The sequence below is a fragment of the Sceloporus undulatus genome, chromosome 10 (genome assembly GCF_019175285.1).
Source record: "Sceloporus undulatus isolate JIND9_A2432 ecotype Alabama chromosome 10, SceUnd_v1.1, whole genome shotgun sequence".
Taxonomy (NCBI): domain Eukaryota; kingdom Metazoa; phylum Chordata; class Lepidosauria; order Squamata; family Phrynosomatidae; genus Sceloporus; species Sceloporus undulatus.
This window is the reverse complement of record NC_056531.1, coordinates 14,671,683-14,691,307: the sequence shown is the minus strand read 5'-3', so window position 1 is coordinate 14,691,307 and position 19,625 is coordinate 14,671,683. Positions and strand designations below refer to the sequence as shown.

The window sequence follows — 19,625 nt, the reverse complement described above, 5'->3', positions numbered from 1 at the left end:
CAGAGTGACACTGGAAATGGGCCATTTTGCTTGCACTGTCCTTCCGATGTAGCACTGAGACAGATGTGTTCCTTCAGATGGTTGGCTCTGCAACTGCCACCCAGCCTTCACTCTTAGCTGGTGAAGCTGAGGAGACTATGAGTTCTGATTCCAACTGTTTCCACGAGCCAAAGGAACTCTGAATATGTGAAGTTGCTTGCTACCCAGGCTGCCTAAAGCAGTGGTAGGTACCCCAAGCTTTCAGACCCTGAGTGCCTCCCAGCCCTTTACGACCTCTAACAACTGCTGCTGGCACCATAAGCCATGAACTCTGTTCTTCATGCTCTGAACAGCAAGGTAACAAATTGGGAGGGAGGAACTTTACTGCTCCAGCGCCAGCAACCAGCCTGCTAGAAAGCTATGTTCCTAGCTCTCCATGACCAGCTCCTCTGCTGTCAGGTTCCCTTCTCTGCTCCTGCACAAAAACAGTTTTCCTAGAAGTGGAGCGCCTGGCATTTAAACCTATCTTTTCCAGCGACATACAGGATTGTTCTGATGCTGCCAGCTAGGTGTACAAACTGAGCATGCTTTCTCACTGAGCACATTTCTTGTTTATTTCCTCACACTTTTAACCTGTCAGATGCCACAGAGTGAGCCCTTGCATAATACCCAGCAGCATTTTGGGTTGTGTGGTTCTTCTGTTTCTTTTTTTCTGGTCTTTTTTTCTTTTTCTTTTTTTACAAAATATTTATAAACAAAAAGTTTAAAACCTTCCTCAACAGTTCTGTCGCTTGTTCCGTTATATTAAAAAAGCAATATGAAGAAGTTGTACACCGACGCACGCTAAAACAGGACACAGTCTCTAACATTCACACACCAGCCGGGGCTGCTCCCTCTAAAAGGTGGAAGTCTCAGGAAGACCTGGGGGCTGTCTTCTGCCTGAGTTCGCACTCGCGCTGCTGTCCAGGCCGCTCAGTCGCCTCGAGTTATCAAGTCTTCAATATAAGCATCCAGCTCATCGTCCGTATTGAAATCAATGTCCTGAAAACACCAAAGAGAGATAAGGCACTCCAGTCCTCAGCACATCCTGAAATGGGTCCCTGATATTATGACACCTGAAGCCAGGGCACAGTGGTGGTAGGGGCCAACCAAAACGATACAGAACAGTGGGGAAGCCTTTCAGTTCTACAGAACACTTCATCAGCTCAGGTGGGAAAGTCTGGGGAAATTGGCTGAACCTTAAAACCATCGAGTCTGAATGGGTTATCACTGTGGAATGAATACAGAAAGACATGGTAGACTTGGCTGGATTAAGCGCTAGGGAAGCTGGCACAAAGGAGGACAAACAAAAATGCCTCACTTCCCATTTTTCAGTCTTTGTAATCCAACTGTTACTTGAGTTTGTCTTCAGCCTTTAGCAAACTGAAGAACTGGGTGGGTTTTTAACTGTAAATTCCTATTTAAATGCAATTGAGCACTTCCATGTTGAGAATATACTCAACAGTTTGCAAGTCTGCCTTTGGTGAAGCATCTGCTCCTTTCACCTGGGTTTGTTTCTAGCTGAAACAGCTGGAGGAGTGCGGAGGATTCCACATCCTAACTCAGGAGGGAAAAAAGACCTTAGCAGGTATCAAGGCAAGTGAGTGTTTCTCTATTTTGAATAGGATTCAAGTGATATTTTGCATCCAAAGTGTATGAAGCCTGAGAACTTGATTGCTTTGTAGGCTATTACACTCCTCCCTAGCAATGGCTTAACCTCAGGGTGAAAGTGGCCCTCCAGATACTGTCCCACTGCTACTCCTATGATCCCACACCACTAGCTAAATTGCCCAGAGCTGATGGAAGCTGCAATCCCAACAACGGGATGGCCACAGGTTTTGGGCCCTTGGTTTAGCCAGAAAACAGTCAGGTTCTTGGGCTGGGCATGGCTAAGTGGCACCCCAGGAGCAAGGTTCAAGTGCAACAATGAGGTCTCCACTCACCTCTTGTACTTTTTGAAGCAGTGCTACTATGTTAGTCCTCAGCTTCTGGAGCTTCTCTTTTGTTTCTGCTAGCTTCTGCTCTTGGACATGAAGCCTTTCTTCAGAGGCTCTGGCCTGGGCATTAGCACGAGTCTGGTAGGAATTGCATAAGTTCTGCAGGCCCACCTCATACTGCTGGAAATAGTCTTTCTGTGGGGAGACAGAAGCCTGAGAGGTAATGCTAGGACCAAGAAAAGCAAACCAATTCCTGCAATTTGTCCTTAATGATGGAAGACACATTTACAATCCGATCTTTTTATGACCCACTCCCAGAATCACTCAGCCCTGATTTTAGACTACTGAATTCTCCTCGTAGTAGCAATATAAGTTGCTGTTCACCAGAAGGCAGGACACTTGCTGTAAACAGGTAAACATTTCTGGTTGGTAAGAGGAAGAATTCCCACCATTTGCATGGATTCCTCCTCTATACCAAGCACGAAGGGACCTTCTTCATGAGAAGTATCCAATGTCCCATTCTGCCTGCTTCATTTGCTTGACTCCAGGACAGGGGCTGGGGAACCATCCCTGGCCAGAGCATGTAGTGGAGCTTTCCACTTGGTGCTTTAGCACAGAACCAGGCTTCAGTGGTTTTTTCATTCTTTCTAAATACCCACGTCAGAAGGTACACCATCATGTTAAACTTTCAATTTGGCTGTCGTGATCTTTGCTTCTGTGGGTGTTAAAATGCAATTTTCCACAACTGGGTTGGGTAGTACTGTTGGCCCTCTGAATCCACGGATTCTTTATCCAAGGATTCAAACATCCACGGCTCTAAAATGTATTATTTCAAAAAGCAAACCTTGATTTTGCCATTTGATATAAGGGACACTATTTCACTAGGCCACTGTATTTAATGGGACCTGAGCATCCATGGAGTTTGATATCCACGGGGTTCCTGCGGCCAAATCCCAGCGGATACCAAGGGTACATTCTAGTAGAAAATATATAGGGGTAACCGTTTGCTCCTCTCTGCTGGCTAAAAGGAGTTTGGAAACGGACAGAAGATGCTTTTGTCCCACTCGGTCTCAATTACATCTATAACTCTACAGGTGTCCTTTCTTGTAAACAATCCTGCAAACTATTGTTTGATGAAGATGCTGAAAGTTCGGAGATCCCTAGTTGCTGCGACCCTGCCTCCCAAGCTACAGTTTTCTGGAGGATGGAAAGATAAACCTCTTTTTTGTCTAGAATTGAGCTATAGCTTATGTAGAGAAATCAGACAGAGCCTGCTGCCATTTGGTATGAACGGTTTAATTGACTCTGACCAACTGAACCAACACTTGGCCAATTTAATTGACAACGAACTAGGCAAGTCCATTCCTTTTATAGACAGTGACAAACAAGTAACCAATGCAGGATAATTGATTAATCATAGCGTGGCTGGTTAACCATCTGTGCCTGACCTTTGGGTTTGTGTACTTAGTAATAGTTAATTTTATAGTTTCCTGAGGGGAAGAGTAAGATTTAACCTTTATGTCTAACTAGCAGGAGATTCTTCCGTTTGATCTGATAGACGGAGGGCTCCACATGTTTTCAAGGGTGCGCAGCAAGGTCTTTCAGCACGTAGGAAGAATCTCTCAGCACGTACGGGAAGAATTCCCTACAAGCTTATACATGAATCAAGATGGTCGGTGCAAGTATCTGAATTTTAACTACTTTTAATGTCTCTCATTTTTCTTCCATATTAGCACAAAACAAGAGTCGGAGACCTTTCCGTAACCTATAAAATAATTGAGAATCCAGCTCCTAATTTGGTCACTTCACAAATGTTGATGGCAATACCAAAACAACTGACTTCAAAGATCTTCTTGTCAAATTCAACGCAAGACTCCTAAGTTCACTTTGCCAACTCAAAGCGGTAGCACAGAGGCCAAAAATGCAACCAGAGCAGTCTAGCATCAGCAACAAATGTACCAGAACACAGGACATACCAGAGGGAAAGACACCAACTCTTCTGAACTCATGGAACTCAAGTCTTTCTTGGAGATGGGGAAATTTGGGGGCAAGAAGTACCGCAAACAGTTCCTGTTCAAACAAAGCAAACAAACAAACAAACAAAAACAGGTTAAGAGCAAGGTTATGCGTGGGATGAAGCTTGTGATTCTGTAAGAGCACCAATAAAAGACCAATAGAGTTACTTGAGTGCAGAATCCAACTTCCTGGAAATCTCAGCTATCTCCCTTTCCCTCTTTTTATTAAGGTTTCTAGGTCTCATAAGTATTGAAGATGATCTTATGAAGTGTACAACTTCAGAAGACAGAAATGCAGCCAGGGCGTAAGTGTTGTGCTTAGGTTTTTGTTCCTCCCCACGACCAATAAAGCCAGATGAATGACACTGCAGGTTCAACTTAATACAGGGTGCTGATTTTAGACAAAATACAAGCATTTTTTTTTCACTTTCTGATCGTAACAGTCAAGAAACACACACACATAGCGAGAACATCCAATTGATAACACAGTATGATGCCTGAAAACCAAATTCAGTTTGAATTAGAAAGCTACCGGACTTACCGGAGTGACTGGGTTAACAATTCAACGGTCTCATGGCTGCTGCTGGAGCCAGTAGTGTCTGGCTCGGTTCGGATGCACTCAGAGGTGGATGGTTCAGCCACAACAGCTTCCTCCTGCTGCTGCTGCAGCTTTATGTCTGGAGTCTGGCATTCTGGAGAGGGAGGCTTCATCAACCGCACATCTTCACTACTTCTCTCTACCCTGGAAGGAGCAACAGGCATGTTACAGGGAGTCTTCACCATCCAAAAGAGACTGCAGGAACTTGCCACCTCCCCAGTGGTCCTTCCCGTGTTGAGATAAATAAGATGCTGGGGAAAAAAAGGCCTGTTGGTACTTACCACAACTTGATTGTTTTCTGCTGCGGCAGGACGAGCTCCTTCTTGTTAGTTGCTCCTCCCACTTGCGCCACCAGGCAGGACACCAAACCTGAGGGTTCACTAATGTGGGAGGGCAACCTTTGCAGAACCAGTCCTCTGTAAAGCAGCTTTAGAGATGCCACCCCAACAGGGGCAAAGCGGTAAAAGTAACACCCAGAGGAGGGGAAAAAGAAAACTCCACAAAACTAAGCCTCTCTAGGAAAGAAAACATACACGGCCAACGTCATGCACTAAAGGGAGGGAAGGGTGTCCTCCTGCCACGACAGAAAACTACTGCATCATTGTTAATTGCCAACAGTTAGTTTTCTTGTAGTGAATGAGGACATCCTTCTTGTGGGACAAAGCAGAGCTAGCAGGCAGCTCAAGACAAGCAGGGCAGTGCCACAGAAACCCTGACTAGGTTTTTTAAAAATAACTGACGTGCCATCGCCTTTTAATGGTTAAGCACAGTTTGTAAGGTTTTGTACCAAAAGAGTCCTACCCCAAGGCAAAAATGTCTAGGCTGTGATGCGTACTGGAAGAAGACACTGACTTCCATGTGGTTGCCCTATAAATATCTACGGGACAAGCTGGTTACAAAGGTAGTGGAGAAGGCGACCCTCTGGGCGGGATGGGTCAGAAATAGCAGACCATCAACAGCTAGCAGCACACCCGAGGTTTCATGGCAGAGCGTAAAGCAAGCCTTGATCAAGGCAGCTTGCTGGACTGAAAAAAGATAAATGAAGAGTCAAAGGAACTGTTCGTTTCTGGTACATCTTAAGGACCTGTCTTACATGCCACTTTTGCCATTTCCTCCCTAAAGAGAGATTTCGTTTTGGGCAGAAGAAAAGTAAAATGACCTCCTATACGCTACAAAACTGAGAATTTACTTTTCACAATAAAGACGGGTCCAGAATCAGTTCTATTAGATCTGCATGGAAGGCAAATAACTCACACAAATCCTCTAAGTTGAGGAACAGACGTTAGAAACAAAACTTACAGAAAAGATGTTCCAGGAGGCTCAATGGGAGGTTTTAACAAGACCATTATGACCTTATGGAGATCTCAACAAGGATGTTCCTGTGCTTTTAAAGACCAAAGGGAGGGCCAAAGCATGCCTCCATAAGACTGTTAGGATGGAGACCATTCTCAAGGCCATCCTGAAGGAACAAGAGTAAGATGGTAACAGGTCTGAGCTGTGGAGAAAGAACCTGTGTCTCCTGCACCATCAGGAAGGCTCTCCAAGAAGACTCATAAATTCTGTTAGCTTAACTTCTACAAGATGCCATTGTATTGATGTACTGATGACCTTTGCTGAATAGTCCTTTCCCTCAAATGTCATCACCAGGTGTGAAGCTGGAGCCAGTCCGGACCGGGACAAAACACTGCGCACTGTCTGAAGAGACTTAGCCTGAGTGGCAGCTAAAACTGAGCTATTGAGAGATCTGGGAGGCTGGAAAACCACAATATACTGAGGTATTTAAGCTCAGTTAAGATAACCCCGTCCTTTTTCCACCCAAATTTTCCATAGTACCCTGCCAAGCAGGGGAGAAAAGGCATACAGCAGACCTATGGGGCCATGGAACTGTCAATACCTCAAACTTTCTGCCCCCTGTGATGAAGAGAGAGAAAAGCAAACTCACCTTGTTGAATAGAGGTGAACAGATCCCACATCAGATAGCCTAGCTGCTCCATGATCATATGAACCACTTCCGGGTGCAGGGGACCATTCTGCGTTGTCCACATCCATCCTGCTCAGCCAGTCCTCTTCATATTCAGAATTCCTTGAACATGGTCTGCTTCTAAGAAGAACTGATTGGCTTCCACCTAGGTTAGTAATAAGGTTGCTTCGATCACCAGCAACCAGAGGTATGTCCCCCCTTCCTGTTCACGTGGGCCTTTGTGGTCAGATTGGCTATCCTCATTAAGACCAACTGGCCACGAATTCTGCAAGAGTGCCTTCAGCACCAACCTGACTGCCCCCAGTTCCTGTCAGCTGATACTGTGAAGTCTTCCTTCTATATTCCACTTTCCCTGTGCCAGCTGGATGTTGCAGTAGGTCCCCCTTTCCCTGAGGCTGGTATCAGTTGTGATTTGGGGCCCAGCATCCTAAGGAACAGTGGACTTCCAGGGAACTTGAATTTTTATATGATGTTGGTATGCAGTATCCTTCTGGTGCAGCAGAAGGATCCACTGAAGTTTCTGGGAATGAAATCTGCCCACGACATGCAGTCTAGGATGGATATCATTAAGCCTTGGACGCATGCTAAGAACATTAACATTATCTGTGTGGTGTGGACCACCAACCTGATATTCTCTCCAGGGAGGGAGACTATGCCATGGAGGGTGCTTATAACCAGACCCAGATGTTGAACTGTGGTGGAGGGATGGAAGAGACTCTTCTCCTTGTCGGCTAAGAAACCATGACTAGACAGACAGTCGAGTTAGTTAAAGGTCCTGGATCCCTCTTCCCAAGAAGTGGAAAAAATTAGCAGGTCATCCGGTAAGGATTACTATGTACCTGCTATTTATGAACATGTGGTACCAGAGTCAACATTATTTTGTACTGAAAATGATGGCACTGGTACGCAAAGCACAGGTACTGAAGGTGATGGGGATGAATCAGTGCACAGAACTAATCCTCCATAAGGTCCAGTGAAACCAGAAAGTGTCCCGGGATCAAGACCTACAAAAGCATCCTGAACATCTTCATTTAAAACTTTCCTAACATATCAATTCAGTCTTTTTGGAGCTAAGATTGCCTTCCACTGGCTGTTTTCTTGGGTACTATGAAGAATATTGAACAGTACCCAAAAAGATTTGTGAGGATGACACTGGTATGGCTGCCCCAATGTCAAGAAGATGAGAGATGGCCTGTTGAATCAGGGAGTGTTTCTCCAGTCTGTGTGAGGAATTCCTATGAAGTCCATTAGATAACCGTATTGTATTGTCCTTAGGACCCACTGATCCGCAGTGGATTGAGATTAAATCTTGCAATAAATTTGCAGTATCCCTCCCATATGTAGGTCCTAGGTATCAGACTTGTTGCTGTTTGTTTCTGGATGCATTGGTCCCATGGGAATTGGATCTGCTAAAACCTTGGTTTTGACACTGCCTGGGTTAGTAAAGCTTGTCATTCCAGTGAGAGAGGGACCTCCTATAATTTCTGGATTTGTATGAAGAACAAAAGTAGTTGTAAGAAGACTTCCCATTCTGAGCCTTCTTCCTATACTCTTTTTTTGTACAGAAGCTATTGCTTTCTTTTTGTCCCTGGCTTCCATAAAGATGGGGGTCCACTGAGTCACCAAAAAGTCTTGCACCTTCAAATTATGCTTTGCCCTTGAATCTACCTGTTAATATCTAAACCAAATTGGCCTGTGCACTAGGACCAAGTAGCCAGGTCCCTAGCAGAGAACAGAATGAAGTCCAGCTTCCAGGTTGGCATTTGCCATGAAGGCGCCACCTTAAGCAGTAAGTTGATGCGCCTTGGCTTTTATATTTTCCTGAGGAATTCAGCAATTATTTCTTTGTTTTAGAGGAAGAAGGCCCTTGTCATACTGGAGGCAGCTGCTGAGCACAATCACCAGAGACAATGCCCCCAGGCCTTCTTTTAGAGCAGATTCTGGACTTCCCATGCTTTCAAGTGTGTCCTCTCCATCCTTGCTACAGAGACTAGAACATCTACCATGGGCACCTGGAGGCAGGTCACTTTAGAACTGAGTAGAATTTTTTGATTTCAGACTTACTGGGCAAGAGGCTACAATCTTATCTCAATGCTCCTTGAGAATATCCATAAAATTGCTGGGAAAGGGGACTGCAGATGAAGGAGGTGACACCTTTTAAAAGACCTCCTCAGATAACCTTTACCAATTTGGGATATGCAGGTTTCCTAGGCTGATCCAGAGAGCTAAGCACTAAAACCTTGATAGCATTGCTCAGCAATGTTGGGAGATCCTCTGGTCTGAAAAGCCTGATAGAGGCATTATCCTGAGTCAATATAGTCCCTTCCTCTTCCAACAGTTGGCCCTCTTCCCTGGCAGCGTAGGGTCTCTCCTTCCCACAAAAATATAAATGGGGAGGGGATGGAAACTGATCTGGCAGGAATTTAGCATCCAAAAGTGGGTTTTGGCTGGTGCTCTGTTCTTGGCAGCAGGGAAGCAGGGCTGTGATGAGCAACTTTCAAGCAGGCCTTTTGGATCCTAAAATGGTAGGGTTTGTGCTATTTTTACCCTCCCTCACAGCTCAACCATGATGGCAGCTGTGAGATGTTGCTCCTGGCTGAAACTTTCCCTGTTTCACCAGTGGTATGGTGGACATGGCTTCAAAGCATGAGAGGAGGGGGGTGAGGATGAGTCCTCTCTGGCCCTTGGGTGGCCTGGACAGCTGTTGAAGGAACCGTCCTAGGTGATAACGGCTAGGCTTCAGCTGATACTGACATCTTCCCCTATCTGGTGGGATCTCCTGTCCTCTTGCATCCTGACTGGGGGCCTCTCAGTTGCCATCAACTTTCTAAACCAATGGGCAAACTCCAGGCGGAGTGACTGCCCATCTATAGTAGGTGGAGGGGGTAAATCCAGGGTCCCTTAAGTACTCACTCCCTTGGCAGGTGATTGCTCCCCCAGTCCCCAATGTCCCGTAGAGGTTGGAAGATGTGGGGTGGGAGGCTTCTTGGTCTTGCCAGCTGTGTAGATGGAAGATTCTTGGTTTTCCGAGAGTGTGGCTCTGTCCTCCTGGCTGGAGCCTGATACTCCTCTTTCATGCCCTGGATAGAAGGAAGGGACCAGGAGTTCCCCGACATGCCCACGTTATCTTCCCATGATGCATGGACATTGTCAGAGTCAGTGAGATGCTTGGAAATAAGAAGGAGAAAAGATAAAGAGAAGGATAGACGAAAGTGTGTGTGTGTGTGTGTGTGTTTTTTGTTTTTTTTTAAAAAAGAATGGGTAATAATCAATGTTGGAAGGAAAGAAAAAGAATGTTGCTGGCTGGTTATGAGTTCAGGCAGTCAACAGAGCACAACAACAGTGACCTGTTTGGAACTAAGGCTGGAAAGAGACTGGTTCTGCAAAGGTTACACTCCCAGTTTACAGGATCCCCAGGCAAGCCTCACTGGTTTGGCTTCCTGCCTGCAAGTGGAAGGCGCAACCCAGAAGGATGTTCTCATCTGCTAGAGGAAAACATGCAGTTATCTCAGCAGACCAACTTCTGTTGACAGAGTGAAATACAAACGTTCAAAATTACAGATACTTTTTTTATGAGCCTTGATGTGTACCATGACTCTGAAGAGGAGCTGCAAAATGTGACATTGGTGAAGAATTCAGTTTTCTACTAATCTCAACTAAAAAAAACAAAAAACTTTGGCCATCACATGGTGGTTTTCTCAGGAGCTAGGAGGCTGGCTGAAAACTTCTATTAGCCAGGGATTGGGATTTTGAAGCCCTGTCCAGAAGAAGCACTATACACTATGGAAATGCACGTATGCTTAGTTCACAGGGATTTTTCTGCAGAACCTTAGTATTAAAAAAATAACAATCAAAGCAGCTAGGGGTTAGACTACATGCTTTGCCAATACTGTTTTTAGAGGCAACCTCTTTTTGGATTACAGTGGTTAGTGTTCATTTCCAGGTTTTGATCAGCATCCAACTCAAAAACTGAGAGAGTGCACTAATCCTCATAGTAATCAGATCATCTGAATACTAAATATTTTCAGTTCATACCAGTGGTAACTTTCTGATTTGGCCAGAATCAATGAAGAGAGAAACATGGTGAGCTAGACTGAAGATCCACTTCTGCAGCAACCTGCTTCCAATAAAAATAGCTCACCAGATGCACACACAAAGTCAGCTCCAGGTACGTTTTCACAACAGGAAGAGGAAAGTGAGTCACAACAGTAGAAGAATTACTGAGAGTAGTAACAAGACAGGACATAGTGTTACACAGTACCTTGTTCACATTCCTCCCAGTTTATAGTGCTTCACTTCCTTAGCAATAGCAGTGACAATACAAGAACCACAGTTAGACAAAAGCCTTTGCCCCAACCACAGGAATATTCTGCCCAACATCAGTTTCCATCCATCTCACAACCCCCTACATACCAATAAGTCATGCCAGAAGAGGCTTCCCAGCCTCTAACCCAAATAAACACATGCAAAATTACCAGCGATCTCTTGGAGTCACATCTGTCGGGACATAATCAAACTTCACTTTCCAGCGGACAGTCTGCTTGCCCACCTCAACAGCTGTAATTCGGCCAGTGTACCATTCCTTGTTCACTCGTACTTCCACATGTTGTCCTTTATCTGTGTGGAAAGGAATCTGCATTAAAGTACTGCAGTACAAAACTATTCTTGTGTCCTTTTAAAGTTTAGGAAGATCCCATCATGATGTGCCCTTGAAAGAGGACAACTGTGTGTATGCACATGCATGCACACACAAATCAATTTCAGAGAACAGAATCATTTCCACAAAGGGTTACATTCAAATCATGCAACTCCATAGCTCTTTACAGACATTTGGAAACACAAAACGTTGAGGGGAGAGAAAGGAGTCGTCCAACAACGCTGTGCTGAGAGGGTAGGTCTCAAAAGTTCCCAGCTTCATGAGCCTCTGCATTCTTCATGCTTACTTACACGGGTGGTGGAGGTGACGAAGCATGCTGAGCTAAAGTCCTTGTCTCCATCCCCTTGTTTTGTATTATTATTATTATTATTATTATTATTATTATTATTATTATTATTATATATAGCACTGTATATGCAACCCAAAACTCTAATAAGTGTAGATTACACCTCTTATTGTGATGGATTAGCCAAGATACAGATTTATCTATTTCCTCTCAATTTTATGTAGGTGCGAGCCTTTGTCACAATAGCCACTGCACTCAAAGTGAGTCCTGGTTTCATCTGGATTATAATCCCAAAAAATGTAGAAGAGACTGCTCCAATTCTGTTGTCAATTAAATGATGTATTTGTGCACCACTTTTGCTCCTCTGTAAAAATTTAATGAGTTCTGGGGATCAAACCATGTATTTCTCACCTTTCTGTGCTCTTTTCACTTCTGCTAATTCCTCTTCCCCTGAACTGTCTGTGAGCTGAAAGCAGAGAAAAGAAGCTGAATTTAAAGAGTAGGAATTGCAACCAAACATTGTGCTAACTAAAAGCCCAGATACAACCCAAAAGTTAAAGTTTGAATTTCACTAAACCTTTTGGGCTGGGGAGGGGAAAAAAATCAAACAAATGCTGAGGCCGGCCCACATGTGGGCATGTGTGTAGCATGACGCTGGCTTCCAGGCAGCTTCAGAGCATGTGGCAGCAAAACACTGCGCTGTAAAGCCACCTGAAAGCCAGTGCAAAGGGGTGGTCTGTTTCACCCCTATGTGCTAAGTGCCCTTAACTTAAGCTCAAAAATAGAAAAAAACCACAGTATTTATCATTAAGACTGCAGCGTTTAGTTTAGCTGGTGAGTAAATCTCGTGATTGATTTGAATCAAAGTATCAAATTTTTTGGTTCTGAAATTTTCTCACTCACTGTCTTCCCTCAAATTCGAATGCCCATAGTTTGGCAAAAGCTCCAGAATGAATGCAACAGTGACAAAGAATAACAATGAGCGTTTAATGATTCTGAACTGGAAATGAGACTTGCAAAATGTTTGCTCACTTCCACCACCACCTCATTGGAGTCCTTCTTCTCTTCCTTTACTGTCACATGTCTGCCCTGTTTTCTTTTTTCTTTTCTTGACCCAAGCTCTTCCTCCAATTCATCCTCTACTGTGCTAATGCTTCTCTTTCGGGAATTAAGAACCTGCAAAGGGTGAGACAACATCAGGCACAAGGGTGTCTTTACTCAATGGCAAATCAGCACACAGGGGCTAACTGCTAAGATTTAGAATGGCTGGACACAACAGATGACACAACAATTTTGGCAATTACTTTTCACAATAAAATAGGAGGAAAAGGCTCCCCCAGCCACTTTCAAAAGGATCTCACCTGCTGCTGCTTGATGATAGGTGATTTCTTTGGTGACAGGAGTTTGGGGCTGGGAGCTCTATGATGGCTCTTGATGTTCTGAAGCAGCACAGGGGCTGGGGGTGTCCTCCCACCTGCAGCAGGTCTGGATGTAGGCCTTCCAAGGCCGGGAGTGGACCTCCCAGAGGCCTCCACCTGGAGCTGTATCCTGGAAAGGCTGGACTCTTCTCTGGGCAACAAGCCCTGTGGTTTGGGACTGCTGATGGCTGGTCGAGGTGGAGGGCCTCTCCTCTGTTGGTTGACAGGCTTGGGAAGAGGAGGTGGGGCTGGGGGCCTACTAGGAGCATTTTTAATTACCTCTGGCAGAGGGGGAGACCGTGGCCGCTGGGGCCTATCTGAATTCTACAAGGAGGACACAAACAAGTGAGTTAACTCAGGCTGTTGCAGGGGAGGGAAGATTTGCAAATGGCAGTGGGAGTGCAGCACTTACATCTAGTGTAGGTCGCGTGGTGACTTCCAGGGGCAGCTTCTTGAGGTCAGCTTGAGAACGTATTGGAGTAGTTTTCTGGAGCAGAGCGATGGGAACAGGGTCAGCACGAACCATGAAAACTGAGGACGTTTCGAGAGAAACAACAAAACGCAGCCTAACAAGAGCAGAGGCAGGAACCAGACTGGGAACTGCAGGTGGCTCCCCCTGCTGGCCACATCTGCAAACCTTAGCCCTGCCTAGCAGACCAAACTGCTGGAGGACCCAAAGCAAAGCTCTTTCGCCTCCACTGCTGGAACAGCACTGCGCTGTGAGGAGAGCACTTGGAAGATTCAGCTGGGACAGCTCATTCACACACTTTATGATGCAGTTATGAAGAAACAGATATTTCTTCACATATGAAAACGCACTACACGTATCCTGCACACAACAGTGATGGAGCAAAGGACAAATATAAAATACTATATACTGAAGGGTCAGCTTTTGGGGGATGGGACTGTCCATTGCCAAATACAGTATCAGTGCTATCTTGGAGTTTCAAATACTTTGAATGCTGGGTCGATAGCTCTTGAGAAGGTAAATCCAAGGAAACAAAGGCCTGTTACAGACTGCCAAAATAAAGCTGCTTCGGGTCTCTTTGGAGGTATGCTATTTAAATGATGCATGCACCCTAAGAATCCGGAAGCTGCACCAAAGCTGCACTCCAGTGCTTAGGAATGGAGTGTGGCTTTGGTGTGACCTCCGGACTCTTAGGACCCATGCATCATTTAAATAGCATACCTCCAAAGAGACTCGGAGCAGCTTTATTTTGGCAGTCTGTAACAGGCCAAAGACTACCTACGTTTCTTATAAGGTCATACTTCCAAGTAATTGCTTTTATGATCATCAAAGCATGCACAAGTCAATTTAGAATGGATGCCATTATCCTAAAGCAAACTGAGAACAGACTTATTTTATAATAAATGGGTGAGTGGACAACAAGTATTAAAAAAAATGAAATCCTGCAGGCAGGGGAGTCAACATCCAAACTGACCTGTAGTGCCTCCAGCTTTTCTTGCTGCTGGCGAATTTTATCCGTTAGTTCCTTCTGCTTGTTTTCCTGTGACTTTGTCTTCCTCAGGAGGCTCAGAGGAACCTTCTGCTTCTGTTCAGGAGCTTCACACCTGTGAGGAGGAAGGATAAGACAACAGGCCAAGTCAGCAGAGAAGGTAATAATGGAGTTCACTTAAACCTTCAGGAGAGTCAGGAGAGTGTCCACCCAGCTGATGCAACAAGTACATAAAGGCTAAGCTTCATACAGCAACTGTTGGTAACAAAAGGACAAGAAAGTACAGGTCACCTTGTCAAGCAGAGAAACCATTTATTTCACAAAGCCTGGATCAGCCCGCCAGCTCTCCAAAGGGTTTTGATCACTGTGGTCTGCAGGACTAAGATTCATTCTGTTCCACAAGAGGCATTTGGTTTCAAAGTTTTCAGCAGAGGTGTACAAAGAAAGAAGCCCTTCTATGTCTGAAGAGTTTTCAAATCCCTTTATATCATATTCCCTTCCATTCCATTTCCTTTCTGCCCTTTACTATCTATGGTGAGCTTCTAACATGAATTTTTCAATCAGTGGCTATTATTCATGACAACTGACCATAATTCCCAGATTTATAGGGGGTTATTTCCCATCACAAGATGTTAAAGGCTAAAGGTTTGGTCACCACTTCTGTTGCCAATTCAGAAACCTTCTTGGAGTTTCTACCTGACACTAGCTAGAGAAAGTGTTAGAGGAAATAATTCAACAGGGTAGTTCTCAAACTATCTCCAGAATCAGAAGCTTTATTGCCAGTGAATTATCAAAGGTTAAGGAGCAACAACCACAGGAGATAGCTATTGTCCTCATACCCTTTTTGGGGACTTCCCAGAAGCACTTGGTTTATGCAATACATTATACTGGTCTCGATGCACCTTTGGAGGAAAATGTCTAAAGTCACTTCTGATTTTGAAAACAAAAAGGCCTCACTGGGCCTAAAGAAAGCTCTCCATGCGTGCCTCAAACTGGCTAACTGTACCGTCAAGAGGCCACACTGCCATTTTTTAGGAAAGCTTGTTGGTGGGGAAGTGCGACTCTCCAAACTCTCGGATCAACAGTAAAGGTAATGCAACAACATACAGTATATTCAGAGTGCTTAGTGACATGTACTTACTTGTCCTGTTTGGGGTCAGGATTCATGGAACACACCCAGGTGTCTGGGTATTCTTGTTCTACAGAGCTAAGCTGGAAGGGGAGGGTCCGCCATTTCAGACACACATCTAACAGGGGAGAACATAGCACACCATCAGCATACTACAGAGCCTGCTGAAGTAAAGCCTACTTTTATGTAGGACCCACAAACAAGATTGTGGGGACAAAGTTTTTACCCTGGACATGGCATGTATGGGTCAGTTCTCAGAGGACAATGATACATGCCAACCACTAGTTATCAAGTTAACCTAAGCTTGTCAGTTAATGTACACCTAGAGGAGTTGGCACTTGTTAGAAGTCCTCAACGACTAAAAATCAAGACAGGGCTCCCATCCAGGGAGACAAAGTGCTTGGAAGCACTTTGCCATTTGGCTGTTTCTCTGTCTAAGCAGTCACTGGTGGCTTCAACGCCACAAAGCACACTTCCACCACAGAATGCTGTAATCTGTGGCCAGACTTACCACACTGAATGGTAGTGGGGATCTCCATGGATCTTCGCCGTTTGTAACGCAATTCATTTGATGGCGGCTGATTCCAACTAGCAGATAAATATCCGAAGTCATCCCAGAATTTGCTTATACCTTTCTGAGCTGGAGATTTTTTTTTTTGGTTAAAAATAAATAAGACAATAGTGAACCAATCCAAAGTCCCTTGCACAGGACTGCCTCTGGTGATACTGTCTGTATGCAGTCTTCTGCTCTCTGCTTACAATTCCCTCCCAAGCCCAGCTCTCAAGAAGCTGCAAGACCTTCTTACCAATTTCAACATCCTTCCAGTACTGAGCCAAATGTTCTCCCATTGCCCTTAGCAAGTGGCGATATTCTTTGGCATCTGCAAAGTCCTGCTTGTTGTGGGTAGGCTCCAGAACCAGGTAGGGAACATCTACCACTCCTACCACTCCACCACACGCCCTGTGGAAGAGACATACACGAGGATACATTTGTGGACACCAATCCAAAGTTATGTGCAGAATCTTACCTTTCCACTATAATAACTAAGAAGCTGAACTTTGATTAATTACACAGCAAGAATGGTATAAATGAAAAAGCTTGGCATAATTCAAGCACCAGGAAACTGGACCTCAATAATTCAGAAAAAAAGTGCTGTTACAGTAGCCCAATGTTTTCCAGAGATAAAACATTCAGTTAATGTTGTGTCATGAAGAACATGCAATTAGCTTTTGTTAATTATGAGCTGCGCACACAACTGTGTCTAATATTGGCCCCTGGAGAGATGGTTTCCAAGTGAGTCAACAAACTGTCTTAAGCAAGAAGTGCTCACAAGGTCAAGCCTCTGCTGACATCCACATGTTACACAGAGCAAAGGCTCTCTGTAACATTATAAATAGGATCAATTTGGAATACAGATTGAGTACAAGTGATTTGTGACTTTTTAACTTATTACATTACTTGCACTTGCAATCAAAGAGGTTAAAAGACACATTTGCTATGCTCTTTGAATGCATAATCTGAATTAGAAAGTGCAAAAGAACAAGAGTGTTTCTTCCCAGAGATTGGAGTGCCTGAGATTTTGAGCATAATGGATCAGAACCAGTATGGTAGACTAATTCTTGCATGAGACAAAAACCTACCTGAACCAGAAGCCCCTTTGCCAGACCCTTTGTTAGCAAGGGACCTGGCAAAGCCACTCCAAGGGAGAGAGCTACTTGTGAAGCATGTTTGCTTGTGTGTCGGTTCAAACCTGTTTCTCTTTCTATCCCTAGCCTAACTGAAGCAATGGAAGCCTGAAGCGGCTCACTCCTGCTATAAAGGCAGGTTCTGAAGTGTAAAAAAAATCAGAGAAGTGGGTGACTATCACCAGAGGTCAAGGGTAGGGCTCTGGAACCACCCACATGAACAAATATAGAATACATAATCTATACTCCAAACCATGTTCTTTTTGAAGTGTGTTTGTGTAGTTCTTTCACAGCAGGAAGGATGTTTAACATAGAAACAAGCTCTCTTGTTAAGGCAAGCATTGTCTGGAGGTCTCTGCAAGGAACTCACATGCCACCCTCCAGCTGAGGGCCCACCTTCTCATACATCTTAATCAGTCGGCTGCAGTTATAAATAAACATCCCATCCAAATGCCGTTGCTCTATGTTTACACCAAAGACGAAGTTCAGCTCTTTTGGCTCCTTCAATGCTCTGTCACAAGAGGTAAAGAAAGAAAAATCAACACTCATTCTCATCCAGAGAGGAAGCCCACTAGATAAAAGGGATACATTTAACATGTGCTCACAGCTAACTTTATTGCACTGCAGTCTGAACCAAATCCTCCATGATATGCACTCAACATTACGCTCCAACAGCAATCCCTCAGAGAAAATGAAGGGCGCAGGTGAAGCTATAGTTTTAGTCTTCTATCTGCTGTTATTCTGAGTAAGGAGCGCTTGCAAAAAATTGGCACTGACCAGGCCTACAGAAACACTTTTTAAAATAGGGCTGCTCCCTCAAATTGAACGAATCCCAGGCCAAATAATTCTGATGGGACTGATTACTAATTTGGAGTTCACACAAAGCGAAATAAAAGCCTTTCAAAGTACCCCAAAGTGGATTTGGGACCTCCCAAAATTTCTGAGGCAGACAGAGAGTGTGTCTGCAAAATTAACAGAAGGAGAGATTGGGGGAAATGCAATGAAAACACCGAGGAGGGGAGATGCGAAGGGGGAATATGGAGAGCGCCTTTATGACTTACAGATCTAGCTTCCCACCAAGAATTCTAACCAAGGCTGTTCCTTGCTTCAGATCCCTTGGGGAGATATTTTGAAGGGACTTACCTTTGCTCTTGTGTCCTCACTACATTTTATAATTGCTCATCTTTGATTTCTGGGCTTCTGGACCTGGTCTAGAACCAACACTAACTGGGAGAAATTTTACCCATTGCTGTTTCTTATTCAAGGGCTGGCATTGATACCAGCTCGCCAAACAGATATGTAGTGCTCCATCAAATTCCCACTATTTAAGTCAGGTTGAGTCTGCATTTCCCCTCTGCTGTCAGTACATGGAAAGCAAGGACCAAGTTTGTGCTAAAGGTGGTGCTTGCAGGTAAGTTACAATAAGAGGCCAAACACAAATTATAGCTGGAGGCAGAGGGAGAAAGAGAATGGGTCTCTTTCTCACCAACCCAGAGAAAGTGAACTGGTCTCTGTTACCTACTCTTCAAAATACAGTCACTCACCTCTGCTTTGCCTCCCTGATCCTTTTTTTAACATCAGCCTCTCTGCGCATAGTTATTGCCATATCCTGGGCTTGGCGTAGCATGACCTGTGGGTGGGAAGCAGAATCTTATCTTAAACTTGAGGAGGGTAAAATGTGCTCCCAAGGCTGATTTTGTGGACTCCAGCCCTCAATTTTTTCAGCCAAAAATAGCCAAGAAAACCTCCTGAAGCTTGTGTGTATATTTAAGAAAGAGAGAGAGAAAGAAAGAGAGAGAAACTGACAATTTTAGGCTTGATAATGTTACATCAGTATAGCACTGAATCTGCTGCAATAGCACAAGCATCACCCTTCTATCATTGTTTTGCTCTGCCAACTATTTAGCATTTGTTAGTGGCTCTCCTGGAGCTACTTGTTCTTAAGTACTGAAATTTCAAATTAACACGATATTACGTATTTTACCCTGGACTCCCTTGCCAGGTCTCCTCCAAGGCGCAATTCCAAAGCCCGGGCTTTGCTCTCAGCTTCTCGAGCCTTTTCTTCCGCTGAAATAAACAACATCAGTGGTGTAGGGAATCAGTAGTACAAACCCTTCCAGGATTTGTGGCATGTACTGACAAAGACACATATTTCAGAAAAGGATGAAATTCCTAATACAATTAACCAACGAAGGAAGTCTCAGGCTAATGATTCTGCATGGGAAGCTACAAATGCATATGGACATTTGTTAATTGAAAATTTGCTGCAATGTACTTATAAGCATTTGCTAAAATAGTAATTCATCATCTTCTAGTAAGAAAATCTTGCCACACTTTTAAACTAATGAGATGTCCATGGAAGTAGCAGATACCCTCCCTACATGGCAAGGAAATAATAATAATAATAATAATAATAATAATAATAATAATAATAATAATAATA

The 19,625-nt window shown here is 44.2% G+C and overlaps 1 protein-coding gene across 4 annotated transcripts in view; it reads right to left on the bottom strand.

Annotated features, from left to right (window-relative positions):
- Positions 1–571: 571 nt before the first annotated feature.
- The window catches only part of MORC2 (MORC family CW-type zinc finger 2), a 31,949-nt gene continuing 12,895 nt past the window's right edge, over positions 572–19,625 (bottom strand). For 2 of the 4 annotated variants that reach the window (XM_042442035.1, XM_042442036.1), the window contains 16 exons: positions 19,167–19,249; positions 18,727–18,812; positions 17,553–17,693; positions 16,303–16,457; positions 16,008–16,136; positions 15,509–15,614; positions 14,353–14,482; positions 13,323–13,397; positions 12,854–13,234; positions 12,525–12,668; positions 11,904–11,958; positions 11,025–11,166; positions 4,512–4,712; positions 3,932–4,025; positions 1,962–2,150; positions 572–1,020 (listed from right to left, as the gene is read on the bottom strand). In XM_042442035.1, coding sequence (XP_042297969.1) covers positions 952–1,020; positions 1,962–2,150; positions 3,932–4,025; positions 4,512–4,712; positions 11,025–11,166; positions 11,904–11,958; positions 12,525–12,668; positions 12,854–13,234; positions 13,323–13,397; positions 14,353–14,482; positions 15,509–15,614; positions 16,008–16,136; positions 16,303–16,457; positions 17,553–17,693; positions 18,727–18,812; positions 19,167–19,249 — 2,180 coding nt within the window. In that variant the 3' untranslated portion in view covers positions 572–951. Of the gene's footprint in view, positions 1,021–1,961; positions 2,151–3,931; positions 4,026–4,511; positions 4,713–6,622; positions 9,717–11,024; positions 11,167–11,903; positions 11,959–12,524; positions 12,669–12,853; positions 13,235–13,322; positions 13,398–14,352; positions 14,483–15,508; positions 15,615–16,007; positions 16,137–16,302; positions 16,458–17,552; positions 17,694–18,726; positions 18,813–19,166; positions 19,250–19,625 lie in introns of those variants that run through there. The other 2 variants (XM_042442038.1, XM_042442039.1) reach the window with 2 other exon arrangements.